Source organism: Salmo trutta, chromosome 32 (assembly GCF_901001165.1).
Source record: "Salmo trutta chromosome 32, fSalTru1.1, whole genome shotgun sequence".
In the NCBI taxonomy this organism is placed as follows: Eukaryota; Metazoa; Chordata; class Actinopteri; order Salmoniformes; family Salmonidae; genus Salmo; species Salmo trutta.
This window is the reverse complement of record NC_042988.1, coordinates 20,882,267-20,896,584: the sequence shown is the minus strand read 5'-3', so window position 1 is coordinate 20,896,584 and position 14,318 is coordinate 20,882,267. Positions and strand designations below refer to the sequence as shown.

The following is a 14,318-nucleotide window of genomic DNA, read 5'->3' as shown; positions in this document are numbered from 1 at the left end:
CAGCTCAAGCTTGTAACCCTTATATGATAGTGATTTTTTGACTCCCATGTAACCTACTTTCTGCTTACACATCCAATCCACAAGTCTCTCATTGATTAGGTCCCCAACCCCTTCTATTGTTACTGTATCTATTATTACCAAACCATAAGGACGGAAAGAAGGAGATTGTGAGATAATAAGGTAACTTCTACACCAATGTCAAAGCACAATCTCAAAAGAAAAAGGAGTATCAAACTTAATTCATAACAAGACATGTCTGGAGATAACACTGCCAACAGTAAACAAGCCATGAAATGTTGAGGTTTGTAAATGTGCATCTTGATACTTCAGGGAGTGTACCTGTGGACAACAGAAATAAAATTCTAGTTACTGATATGATCTTTCCTTTTTCATGGAGGAAAACTAAACCAACAAAAGACTGCTCCATTTCTAGCATACCTTAATCTTTTGAGCAATGCCCTTTATCTGTGTTCATATGAGAGCAAACATAACATTTTGTCTAATGCAGATCATTTTCACAATGCCCTATAGCTGTTAATTGTTTTTTTTGATGAATACACAAAAACAGAAAATAGGCAAGTACCAAATTGGGTGGGGAGAGAAAGAGAGAGGGGGGTAGAGAGAGAGGTGTGTGGCTCCTCCTCACTCTGTGTGCGCTCTCTTCCTCTCGCTTTTTAGTGTGTTCCTCATTCACTCACTCAGAAAAGGTTGAGAGGGGACAGAGGGTCTCTCAGCAAGAGAAGGGTAATAAAAAGGGGATTGTTTGAACGAGAGAGACTGTGTAAACAAAGGGAACTGGGTGGGGGTTGTGTTCTTGGGGATCTTATCACCTGTCTTCAACACACCGCTCCTGCAGCACTATAGGACTCCTGGATGGAGAGGCAGCAGGGAGAGGTAAAGGCAGATCGCCTGGAGCGTCTAGACCCACTCTGTGACTCAGAGAGAGAGATGATCAAGGACACCTGGGCCAAAGTCTACCAGAACTGTGATGATGTCGGGGTGGCCATTCTCATCAGGTAAACTTTACCTATACTCTCTTTCCCTTGTTTTTTGCCTATAACATCTTGAAATTGTCAGTCTAAAGACACTGAAAAACCTGCCTAGGTGCACCCATTTCCATTTGGGGAGTTGTGGAGGGCTGATGACAGAAGAGCTGTAACTTACTGAATGCTAACTGTTTCAACACAGCACACACATTGTTCTTGCTGAACAATATGTGTGCACACACAAACAAACACACACACACACACAAACAGAGCTGGTGATTGCAGTCCCCTGACCAGTGGCAACAGCTTCTGCCGCCACAGGGAGCAAAACTCTCAGCAGCATCTTGTTATCATAGGGATGTTCAGGGCCTCAACCAAGGCTGATTTTAGAACCAGGCTAAAGTTTGCTTCTCCTTAATTATTACAATGCCAACATGGCAATTGCACATGGCTCCTTATCTTGCTCAATTTTACCAAATTGTGTTGCAATAGTTGAGTATAATAAATAACAATGTTCTTGCAACCTAGATTACAATCTCTCCATGACCCTTGCATGATCCCCACTATAAGTGAAGGGAACTGAAAGTTATTTTAACAATGTGTGAAGATTGTAACATGACGATTGACTTGACTTGCATGCTCTCAGTCTGTTAGAGAGAGCGCCATCACTCATATCTGAGCTATTGCATCTGAAATTGGCTCCCTTCCTATCAGTTGGCAGAATCAGAGGGGAAAGCGTGCAGCTCAATCCATCTTGCTGCTTATTCCAATCTGACATATTTGGCTCTGCAGGTGCTCCCTCTCTGACGGCAGATCACGTTTCACATATCTGCAGACCAGGGATTTCTGACATGACTCACTGAACCCTCACAGGGATGTCTCTGTCTAATCCCTCATTGAGCCCCGTGAAGATCGGTGATCAGGGACACTCCCTCCATTCATCATTACATAGTGGACAGGAGGTCATTATACTGTATCAAACCATTAAAAGGCAGATAGCTTTGGGTATACTACCGTCCATGACTTACTGTATATATATTACAGCAGACAAGCAGTAGCTAACCTCTGTGACCATTTGTGATGAGCAAGGCCTTTGTATTGGTGATGTTTGCACCATGAGACAGCATTGCCCCTCACGAGTCAATAACTACGTACCAAGAGAGTTTTCATTTATATTTTTCATAGACTATTTACCACTACAAACCGATGCTGGTGCTAAGACTGCACTCAACGAGCTGTATAGGGCCATAAGCAAACTAGAAAATGCACATCCTAGTGGCTGGTTATTTTGATGCAGGAAACCTGAAATCCATCTTACCTCATTTCTACCAGCAGATCTTTATTATAATTTTTTTTAAATTCAAAGCTACAGAACTGTTTCACTAGCACAGACTGGAATATGTTCCAGGACTCATCCGATGACATTGAGGAGTTTACCACACCAGTCTCTGGATTACAGGAAATAGCCGCACTGAGCTAAAGGCTACAGCTGCCGCTTACAGGACTAAGAATCCTACTACATTGCTCGTCGGAGGTGGCAGGGTTTGCAAACTATCATGGATTACAAAGGGAAACCCAGCCACGAGCTGTGCAGTGACGCAAGCCCACCAGACAAGCTAAATCCCATCGATGCTCGCTTCAAGGCAAGCAACACTGAACCATGCCTGAGAGCACCAGCTGTTCCAGATGACTGTTCGATCACTCTCTCCGTAGCCGATGTGAGTAAAAACTTTAAACAGGTTAACATTCACAAGGCCACAAGATGGATTACCAGGACGTGTACTCAGCGCAAGCGCTGACCAGCTGGCAAGTGTCTTCACTGACATTTTGAACCTCTCCCTGAAACAGTCTGTAATACCTACATGTTTCAAGTAGACCACCAAGAATGCCAAGGTAACATGTGTAAATGACTAGCACTCACATCTGTAGCCATGAAATGCATTGAAAGGCTGGTCATGGCTCACATCCACACCATCATCCCAGACACCCTGGACCGACTCAAATTTGCAAACCTCCCCAACAGATCCACAGATGATGCAACCTCTATTGCCCTTTCCCACTTGGACAAAAGGAACACTTACGTTAGAATGCTGTTCATTGACTATAGTTCAGCGTTCAATACCATAGTGCCCTCCAAGCTCATCACTAAGCTAAGGACCCTGGGACTGAACACCTACCTCTGCAACTGGATCCTTAACTTCCTGCCGGGACATCCCCAGGTGGTGAGGTCAGGCAACCACACATCCGCCACACTGACTCTCAACACAGGAACCCTCAGGGTTGCGTGCTTAGTCCCCTCCTGTACTCCCTGTTCACCCATGACTGTGTGGCCGTGCACGACTACAACACCATCATTAAGTTTGCCGACGTCACACCATTGAGAACATCTTGACTAGCTACACACCACTTGGTACGGCAACTACTTGGCATCCGAAAGCAAGACACTACAGAGGGTAGTGCGGATAGCCAAGTACATCACTGGTGCCAAGCTCCCTGCCATCCAGTACCTCTATACTAGGCTGTGTCAAAGGCAGGCCATAAAAATGTTCTAAGACTCCAGCCACCGAAGTCATAGACTGTTCTCTCTGCTACCGCTCGACAAGCGGTACCAATGCACCAATTCTGGAACCAGCAGGACCCTGAACAGCTTCCATCCCAAGCCATAAAACTGCTAAATAGTTAGTTAACTAGTTAAAAGGACATAATCTTGGTCATAAATTGCAATATCCAATGGTAGAGCGTGGCGCGAATTACAAACTCCTCAAAAATCCAAAAACTTCAATTTTTCAAACATATGACTATTTTACACCATTTTAAAGACAAGACTCTCCTTTATCTAACCACATTGTCCGATTTCAAAAAGGCTTTACAACGAAAGCAAAACATTACATTATGTCAGGAGAGTACCCAGCCAGAAATAATCACACACCCATTTTTCAAGCTAGCATATAATGTCACAAAAAACAAAACCACAGCTAAATGCAGCACTAACCTTTGATGATCTTCATCAGATGACACTCCTAGGACATTATGTTATACAACACATGCATGTTTTGTTCAATCAAGTTCATATTTATATCAAAAAACAGCTTTTTACAATAGCATGTGACGTTCAGAACTAGCATACCCACCGAAAACTTCCGGTGAATTTACTAAATTACTCACGATAAACGTTCACAAAAAACATAAAAATTATTTTAAAAATTATAGATACAGAACTCCTTTATGCATGTCCGATTTTAAAATAGCTTTTTGGTGAAAGCACATTTTGCAATATTCTGAGTAGATAGCCCGGCCATCATGGCTAGCTATTTTGACACCCACCAAGTTTGGCACTCACCAAACTCAGATTTACTATAAGAAAAATTGGATTACCTTTGCTGTTCTTTGTCAGAATGCACTCCCAGGACTTCTACTTCAACACCCAATGTTGTTTTGTTTCCAAATAATCCATAGTTATATCCAAATAGCTGCGTTTGCTCTTGCGTTCAAGACACTATCCGAAGGGTGACGCGCCGGCGCGTATCGTGACAAAAAAATTCAAAATATTCCATTACCGTACTTCGAAGCATGTCAAACGCTGTTTAAAATACATTTTTATGCGATTTTTCTCGTAAAATAGCGATAATATTCCGACCGGGAGACCTTGTTTTCGTTCAAACACTGAAAATAGAAAATGGTGTCTTCACATGCACGCGCACACCCGTGTCATTGTTCTCAGAGCAAACACTTTCCAAAACCCCTACTGTTTTTCGCCCAGGGACTGCAGAGTCATCATTCCCCGTTCTGGTGCCTTCTGAGAGCCTATGGGAGCCTTAGAAAATGTCACGTTACAGCAGAGATCCTCTATTTTCCATAAAGAGGCTATAGAAGGACAAGAAATGGTCAGAGAGGGCATTTCCTGTATGGAATCTTCTCAGGTTTTGGCCTGCCATATGAGTTCTGTTATACTCACAGACACCATTCAAACAGTTTTAGAAACTTTAGGGTGTTTTCTATCCACATCTACATCTATCTAGTTTCTGGGCAGGAGTAATAACCAGATTAAATCGGGTACGTTTTTTATCCGGCCGTGAAAATATTGCCCCCTATCCTAAACAGGTTAAAACATCTTAAGCCTCAAATTGCTCTGAGGCATTCCAAATGCCTGTAGTATTATATGGTGACATGGTTCACTTACAAGGAGTGAACTTTAGCTGTCAAGGGGTCTTTGAATCTTTGGCATCTTTGGAGATTTGAAGGCATGTTCAAGTATAATGTCAAACCTCAAACCTCAACTGCTCTCTCTCTCTGTCAGTTTAATACTAAAAGCGATGCTTGGTTAATTTAGCTCTCTAAATAACTAAAATATCCAATGCAAAATACCCATAGCTCTCTGAAAGTGTTGCATCAGCACATCTCATTGTAACACAATCTAGGGTATCCATATGTAGTTATATTTGCATTTATCAAATACCTATACAATTTCCACTCAGGGCAAGTATGTCACTTTTAGAACAGCCATGCAACTATCTCAGAAATGAGCCCTATCCCAGAGTAGGATTAACAGGCTGATGATTATAAAACACTAATGAGGCTATTTATATGCAGCCACCATAGGTCAAGGGAGAGATTAAACACCACTGTCTTCACTACTTATGAGTGAAACAGAGGATATGGCTTTACAATTGAATGTCATTGCATAGACCCTCCATTTTAAGCAGAAGAGAATGAGACACCCCCTCCTCTGTCTTCCTTGTCTGCTTCCTCCCAACACTTGATTTCACAGGTGAAGGTAGTGGAAGCCATGTGCTTTCACCGAAACACAATGGCTTCCCCATAAAGCTTCCATTTCTTGTTATGGGTTTTAAAAGGATAGAGGTATGGGACATCTGGAACAGATACACACAGACAGCTGTATTGTATCTGTCCTGGTCACTGTAGGCTGTAGTTTATTGCTCTATACTATTCTCTTTCACAATGTGGTCTCCAGTGTTCAAACCAGTTTATTCCACAAAGAAAACCTATATCATCGTTGGAGTTATTCTGTTTTTATATGGTAGAGAATTAGATGTGTGGTACGTAAGATATATGTCTTGTCCTAATACATTGTTTGGGTGTTTACAAGAGCTGACAGAAATACACAAATACTGTAGCACAACAATGTTGAACATGAGTGTGGGTGTAGGTGCATCCGTCCAAAACAACCATATGGTATATCCCTATGATGTAGAGCTAATTGTCTCCAACCCCGACAGTAACACAGTGAGAGGGAAGCAGCAGATGAAGTCACTGCTGCCTGAGTACACACAGCCATTCTGACCGTTTATTTCAGTGTGTAATTACACAAGCAACCAACTAACCATCTCAATTTCATTAGCGCACTTCACTGTTGGTCTGCTAATCCTATGGCCAGACATGGAGATGATGAAACACCAGCTTTGTGAGTTGTAGGGGAGAGCTGTGCAGTTTGTATACAGTCACTGTCAGCCACTGAGACCAGACATCAGGGACCACATTGGAAACAAGTGGAATCGTTATACCGTGTTATCGCCTGGGTTGTACCCAAAAATTACAACCAAAAATTAAAGCAGGAAGCACCAGTGACTCGGTCAATAAAAAAGTGGTCAGGTGAAGCAGATGCTAAACTACAGGAATGTTTTGCTATCACGGACTGGAACATATTCCGGGATTCTTCCGATGGCATTGAGGAGTACACCACATCAGTCACTGGCTTTATCAATAAGTGCATCGAGGACGTCATCCCCACAGTGACTGTACGTACATACCCCAACCAGAAGCCATGGATTACAGGCAACATTCGCACTGAGCTAAAGGGTAGAGCTGTCGCTTTCAAGGTGCGGGACTCTAACCCGGAAGCTTACAAGAAATCTTGCTATGCCCTGCGACGAACCATCAAACAGGCAAAGCGTCAATACAGGGCTAAGATTGAATCATACTACACCGGCTCCGACGCTTGTCTTATGTGGCAGGGCTTGCAAACCATTACACACTACAAAGGGAAGCACAGCCGCGAGCTGCCCAGTGACACGAGCCTACCAGATGAGCTAAATGACTTCTATGCTCGCTTCGAGGCAAGCAACACTGAGGCATGCATGAGAGCATCAGCTGTTCCGGATGACTGTGTAATCACGCTCTCCGTAGCCAATGTGAGTAAGACCTTTAAACAGGTCAACATACACAAGGCTGCGGGGCCAGGCGGATTACCAGGACGTGTGCTCCGGGCATGTGCTGACCAACTGGCAGGTGTCTTCACTGACAAGTACTTTGAAAGGTTGGTAATGGCTCACATCAACACCATTATCCCAGAAACCCTAGACCCACTCCAATTTGCATACCGCCCAAACAGATCCACAGATGATGCAATCTCTATTGCACTCCACACTGCCCTTTCCCGCCTGGACAAAAGAAACACTTATGTGAGAATGCTATTCATTGACTACAGCTCAGCGTTCAACACCATACCTCAAAGCTCATCACTAAGCTAAGGATCCTGAGACTAAACACCTCCCTCTGCAACTGGATCCTGGACTTCCTGACGGGCTGCCCCCAGGTGGTGAGGGTAGGTAGCAACACATCGGCCACGCTGATCCTCAACACTGGAGCTCCACAGGGGTGCGTGCTCAGTCCCCTCCTGTACTCCCTGTTCACCCACAACTGCATGGCCAGGCACGACTCCAACACCATCATTAAGTTTGCAGACGACACAACAGTGGTAGGCCTGATCACCGACAATGACGAGACAGCCTATAGGGAGGAGGTCAGAGACCTGGCCGGGTGGTGCCAGAATAGCAACCTATCCCTCAACGTAACTAAGACTAAGGAGATGATTGTGGACTACAGGAAAAGGAGGACCGAGCACGCCTCCATTCTCATCGACGGGGCTGTAGTGGAGCAGGTTGAGAGCTTTGAATTCCTTGGTGTCCACATCAACAACAAACTAGAATGGTCCAAACACACCAAGACAGTCGTGAAGAGGGCACGACAAAGCCTATTCCCCCTCAGGAAACTAAAAAGATTTGGCATGGGTCCTGAGATCCTCAAAAGGTTCTACAGCTGCAACATCGAGAGCATCCTGACTGGTTGCATCACTACCTTGTACAGCAATTGCTCGGCCTCTGACCGCAAGGCACTACAGAGGGTAGTGCGTACGGTCCAGTACATCACTGGGGCTAAGCTGCCGCCATCCAGGACCTCTACACCAGGCGGTGTCAGAGGAAGGCCCTAAAAATTGTCAACGACCCCAGCCACCCCAGTCATAGACTGTTCTCTCTACTACCGCATGGCAAGCGGTACCGGAGTGCCAAGTCTGGGACAAAAAGGCTTCTCAACAGTTTTTACCCCCAAGCCATAAGACTCCTGAACAGGTAATCAAATGGGTATTTGCATTGTGTGCACCCCTCTTTTTATGCTGCTACTACTCTCTGTTTATCATATACGCATAGTGACTTTAACTATACATTCATGTACATACTACTTCAATTGGGCCGACCAACCAGTGCTCCCGCACATTGGCTAACCGGGCTATCTGCATTGTGTCCCGCCACCCACCAACCCCTCTTTTACGCTACTGCTACTCTCTGTTCATCATATATGCATAGTCACTTTAACCATATCTACATGTACATACTACCTCAATCAGCCTGACTAACCAGTGTCTGTATATAGCCTCGCTACTTTTATAGCCTCGCTACTGTATATAGCCTGTCTTTTTACTGTTGTTTTATTTATTTACTTAACTATTGTTCACCTAACACCTTTTTTGCATGATTGGTCAGAGCCTGTAAATAAGCATTTCACTGTAAGGTCTACACCTGTTGTATTCGGCGCATGTGACAAATAAACTTTGATTTTATTTTATTTGACCTGTAGCCTGATGGCAGGCTGGGTGTGATACTGTATAGATTCTTACCAATGCCGGGATGTACACAGACCTGTAGCATGATGATAGGCTGGGTGTGATACTGTATAGATTCTTACCAATGCCAGGATGTACACAGACCTGTAGCCTGATGATAGGCTGGGTGTGATACTGTATAGATTCTTACCAATGCCAGGATGTACACAGACCTGTAGCATGATGACAGGCTGGGTGTGATACTGTATAGATTCTTACCAATGCCGGGATGTACACAGACCTGTAGCATGATGACAGGCTGGGTGTGATACTGTATAGATTCTTACCAATGCCAGGATGTACACAGACCTGTAGCATGATGACAGGCTGGGTGTGATACTGTATAGATTCTTACCAATGCCGGGATGTACACAGACCTGTAGCATGATGATAGGCTGGGTGTGATACTGTATAGTTTCTTACCAATGCCGGGATGTACACAGACCTGTAGCATGATGACAGGCTGGGTGTGATACTGTATAGATTCTTACCAATGCCAGGATGTACACAGACCTGTAGCATGATGACAGGCTGGGTGTGATACTGTATAGATTCTTACCAATGCCGGGATGTACACAGACCTGTAGCATGATGACAGGCTGGGTGTGATACTGTATAGATTCTTACCAATGCCAGGATGTACACAGACCTGTAGCATGATGACAGGCTGGGTGTGATACTGTATAGATTCTTACCAATGCCAGGATGTACACAGACCTGTAGCATGATGACAGGCTGGGTGTGATACTGTATAGATTCTTACCAATGCCAGGATGTACACAGACCTGTAGCCTGATGATAGGCTGGGTGTGATACTGTATAGATTCTTACCAATGCCGGGATGTACACAGACCTGTAGCATGATGACAGGCTGGGTGTGATACTGTATAGATTCTTACCAATGCCAGGATGTACACAGACCTGTAGCATGATGACAGGCTGGGTGTGATACTGTATAGATTCTTACCAATGCCGGGATGTACACAGACCTGTAGCATGATGATAGGCTGGGTGTGATACTGTATAGTTTCTTACCAATGCCGGGATGTACACAGACCTGTAGCATGATGACAGGCTGGGTGTGATACTGTATAGATTCTTACCAATGCCAGGATGTACACAGACCTGTAGCATAATGACAGGCTGGGTGTGATACTGTATAGATTCTTACCAATGCCGGGATGTACACAGACCTGTAGCATGATGACAGGCTGGGTGTGATACTGTATAGATTCTTACCAATGCCAGGATGTACACAGACCTGTAGCATGATGACAGGCTGGGTGTGATACTGTATAGATTCTTACCAATGCCAGGATGTACACAGACCTGTAGCATGATGACAGGCTGGGTGTGATACTGTATAGATTCTTACCAATGCCGGGATGTACACAGACCTGTAGCATGATGACAGGCTGGGTGTGATACTGTATAGATTCTTACCAATGCCTTGCTCTACATGATATAATTGTGCTTGTTTTTTTTTCTTCACTCAGTTTTTTTGTTAACTGACAAACATTTCTTCTGCCTTATCAGCTAGAAGAAATGTATGTTTTTACAAACACAGTTATCTTGTATTTGTATAGCACATGCTTGTGCTCAGGCCATGGTTGAGTAAATAAAGCATAACCTGTACAGAACCTGGAAAGTGGTTAAACATTAAAAGAGAAAACATGCTCTGCAGCTGTGTCAACACGCTTCAACTATGTTTACTTATAATATCTCACTGGGCCAAGTAACGCACCTCCTTTCTTCTACAGGCTCTTTGTGAACTTCCCCTCCTCCAAGCAGTACTTTAGCCAGTTCCAACAGGTGGAGGACCCTGAGGAGCTGGAGAGGAGTGCCCAGCTCAGGAAGCACTCACGCAGGGTGATGAACGCCATCAACACCCTGGTGGAGAACCTCCATGACGGGGACAAGATGGTGTCTGTTCTGAAGCTGCTGGGCAAGGCCCATGCACTCAGACACAAGGTGGAGCCTGTCTACTTCAAGGTGAGGAAGAACCAGGCAACATGTTTTCACATAACCATTATCCACAGGCACACCAAAGCAAATGTATCACTCATTCCATTTCCCTCTCTCTCTTTCTCAGATCCTGTGTGGGGTGATTCTGGAGGTGCTGGTTGAAGATTTTCCTGATTGCATCACTCCAGAGGTGGCAGGGGCGTGGACCAAACTGCTGGATGCCGTCTACTGGCACGTGAAAGGCGTGTATGAGGAGGTGGGCTGGGCCACCAGCTCTGCTGTGTGAACCATCTGTCTGTCTGGGTCTACCGTCAGTGACTGCTGTGGACTCCCGGAGACTGACTGCTACTGGGCCTTGGCTTAGGAGGACGACGATCTACGTCTGACCATTCAAGGGAAGAAATGTATCTTTCCAGAGCTCATAGAATCTTCCTATGTATTATCATGGCTCCCTCCATGTATCTTTCCCATGCCCCACTGCGGGGTGTGTTCTTCTAATGGACTCTCTTATGAACGATGGGGTGGTGGTTTGTGCTGACTTTGGTTGGAATGTGTGTGAATGGCCATATGTGTGTATGCATTTATGTTTGAGGTAGAGCATAAGCCCTACACAGACTGATAGAATCTTGGATGTCTCTCCAGTTACATTGCCATGAGATTATGTTGAAGATTGAGGATTGGCAGACATAAGAACTGTATTATGTCATAGAGACAGTCTAAACGTACACTCTCATACACATGTTTTTATCTTTACACCAAAAACAGATATACAGGGGAGAGTAGGTCTTCTGCTAATCCCTCAGTTGTTAACCTGGGTTGTGCCTTTCTTTATTCCTGACACTGACATCAAGATCTTTGTTCATTTCATGTGATGCTTTGCTGGTGTTTCCTGTGCAGTATATTGTATTTCAGAATCAGTCACCCTTCAGAATCAGATCCACTTCACTGTCTCACAAAATGAGAAATAACTTGTGAGGTGTGGTGTCCACATTTAAGCAATGTAAATGTTTTTCATCAATCCCTGTATCTGCATAATAACATAATAAACCAAAACAATTATGATATCTATAATGGAAATCATGACATGCATATTATTCTTAATCCCTTGTTTTTCACTGTGAGGTATTAGCACTCTCTTTCCTCCTGCTGTGGCCTACTCCCTGTGAGTCAGCAGTCCTAACGATAGGTGGATTAGCAGGAGGCCTAAAGGTATTTATACCTCCCATGTCACGAGACACTCAGAGAGAGTGTTGCTCAGTTCTGAATCCAGCCACCTCTCCCTGCACATTATTGATTGTTGTGGGAACACAAGTGCACATGTGGCCTTTCACACCAGCATCAATAAAGACTTGTGTACCGTATGTGCTCCCCCATACCAACCTATTGTATATAGATATCATTACACAATAGAAGGTGCAGTAACAACACATTAGTATAATGAGTCTGGATTACTTAATGACTTCTATGAAGGTGCAATAGAACTACTAGTGATATGTTATTTACATATATGCCGAATCTGATACTGAAAACAATGACATGAACAAGAACACACACAAACATTAAGACAGCTATGCTTTGTCCCCAAAATGAAGGCTTAATCTAGGTTTTCAGTACATAAATGATTTTACACAAGTAAACTCAAGAATGCTAGTAGCCTACAAGTGCATGCATTCTTTGTTTAATATAGGCTACTCTATCAAAGCCCTGAGACATTACACAATAAAGACAAAACACTCATTATGACTTTAAGCATAAGAGTATGCTACTACAGCAAAATCAGGGTCCATGACAGCCCTGCAGCGCTAGTTCAACCCACACCACATGAATGGCCACAGCACATAGTGCCCCTGTAAAGCTACACACTCGTGGCGATGGAGGATTAAAAGGTTGAGCTCAGACCACAAACACTACTTTCTGTTTACCTCCTGCCCCTGCAACAGGGCTTTCCCCTGATCTGAGCTAATCCAACAGGCTAATCTTGCCACTAGCTTGAGAGCCAAAGGAATAATTCTACTCTCCCTCAATGGGAGGAATAGTCCGTGTTCTAACCCAGCTGCAGTCCCAAGATGGGATACATGTGATAGGACCATGTGCACAACTACGATGGTCCTCACCACTATTGCTGTCATCCTATACAGAAAGTTCTCAATCCAATTCGAACTGTAAGTACTCTTGTTTTTACTCTTTCTCATCCTCTGCCTCTTGCTCTGGTCACGTTCACTTCTTGAGGGAAAACCTAGTCGATAATACACAGAGCCACTGGTCACATGTACATGTAAGGTTGACAGATTTTGTGAAATGTATCTTGGTTGGTTCGATATTTTTATTTTTTTATAGTTTTTGGTTGCTTTGTACTTACCTCTTACATCACGGTGTTATGTCACACAGTGCATCAGAACTGTTAACGGTAGTGTATTTTGATACTGCCATGGAATTCTCTCATGGGATTTGTGTACTGTTTGTAAGTGTTCTCATGCCCTTCATAGAAAATTGCAGCAAATGCCTCAATAGCAGTGAATGTTAATTATTTGAACAGATATCTAATTACCAATCAAACATGAAATCAAACATTGATCAAAATGTGATTACTCTAAGGGGCAATCATCTAAATGCTAGATAAATTATGCTATATCACTGAAACTATCCTGAAAGTCATGGCTTGTCTTCCTCAAATAATACACAATCTTGATCTAACATCAAGTGGAAAGTTTCCAGGTTAGCGCTGCAGCTGCAACCTGGACTCAGGGGTAGACGTAACATAGTAAACAAAATGTTTTGACACTCACATTAGTATGATATGCACATTTGGTATGGTATGTATTAATTTGTGGTGCTAAGTAGTTGCAAAGTTGTTAATTACCTAAAATGCTAAAGTTGTCCATGATGAAAATCGAACACGCAACCTTTGGGTTGGTAGACGTTCATGTTATACCTCCCTCCTTAAATAACCTTCTGTCTTATGTAACCACACAAAACGCAACATATCATACTCATTTCAGTGTCCCGGACAGAGTGACTATATATTAACAAAATTGCATTTAATGTAGGGATGAATAAAGAAAAATGCGTCTGAGCTCTTGAGCAGAGGGCTGCTAATTGACTCTAAGTGCAATCCTCTCAGCCCCCCTGGCCCTGCATGACCACTCACACGGCAGCAGCACATAATATCATATGGCTGCAGCAACATACCAAGCTCAAAAGCATGGACACATATTCATTATCTGATTATATCAAATTAGGATTCATAGTTTTATCAGTCTTACTGACAAGTCAAGGATTGTAATGAAGTTGCAATATATGCTAACAACAACACTGGATTTGTTACGAATTCATAATTTTTTGTGGCTAATATTAGCTAGGTGGCTAACCTAATGTTAGCTAGGTGGCTGACGTTAGCTAGGCTAGGGGTTAAGGTTAGGGATAAGGTTATGGTTACTGTTAGGGTTAAGGTTAGGGTTAATCTTAGGGTT

General features: G+C 43.6%; 1 protein-coding gene across 1 annotated transcript; it reads left to right on the top strand.

Annotated features, from left to right (window-relative positions):
* Nucleotides 1-671: 671 nt before the first annotated feature.
* On the top strand, nucleotides 672-11,919 carry LOC115171389 (cytoglobin-1-like). The gene is made up of 3 exons (XM_029728154.1): nucleotides 672-1,016; nucleotides 10,644-10,875; nucleotides 10,976-11,919. Exons 1-3 carry the CDS (start codon nucleotides 874-876, stop codon nucleotides 11,132-11,134), a joined length of 534 nt encoding a protein of 177 aa, XP_029584014.1. The 5' UTR covers nucleotides 672-873; the 3' UTR covers nucleotides 11,135-11,919.
* Nucleotides 11,920-14,318: the final 2,399 nt, after the last annotated feature.

Excerpts from the sequence above, each read along its gene's own strand:
- LOC115171389 (XM_029728154.1), top strand. The coding sequence starts at position 874 with ATGGAGAGGCAGCAGGGAGAGGTAAAGGCAGATCGCCTGGAGCGTCTA. Across the intron at positions 1,017-10,643 it reads GGGGTGGCCATTCTCATCAG|GCTCTTTGTGAACTTCCCCT; the intron begins GTAAACTTTACC and ends TTTCTTCTACAG. Across the intron at positions 10,876-10,975 it reads TGGAGCCTGTCTACTTCAAG|ATCCTGTGTGGGGTGATTCT; the intron begins GTGAGGAAGAAC and ends TCTCTTTCTCAG.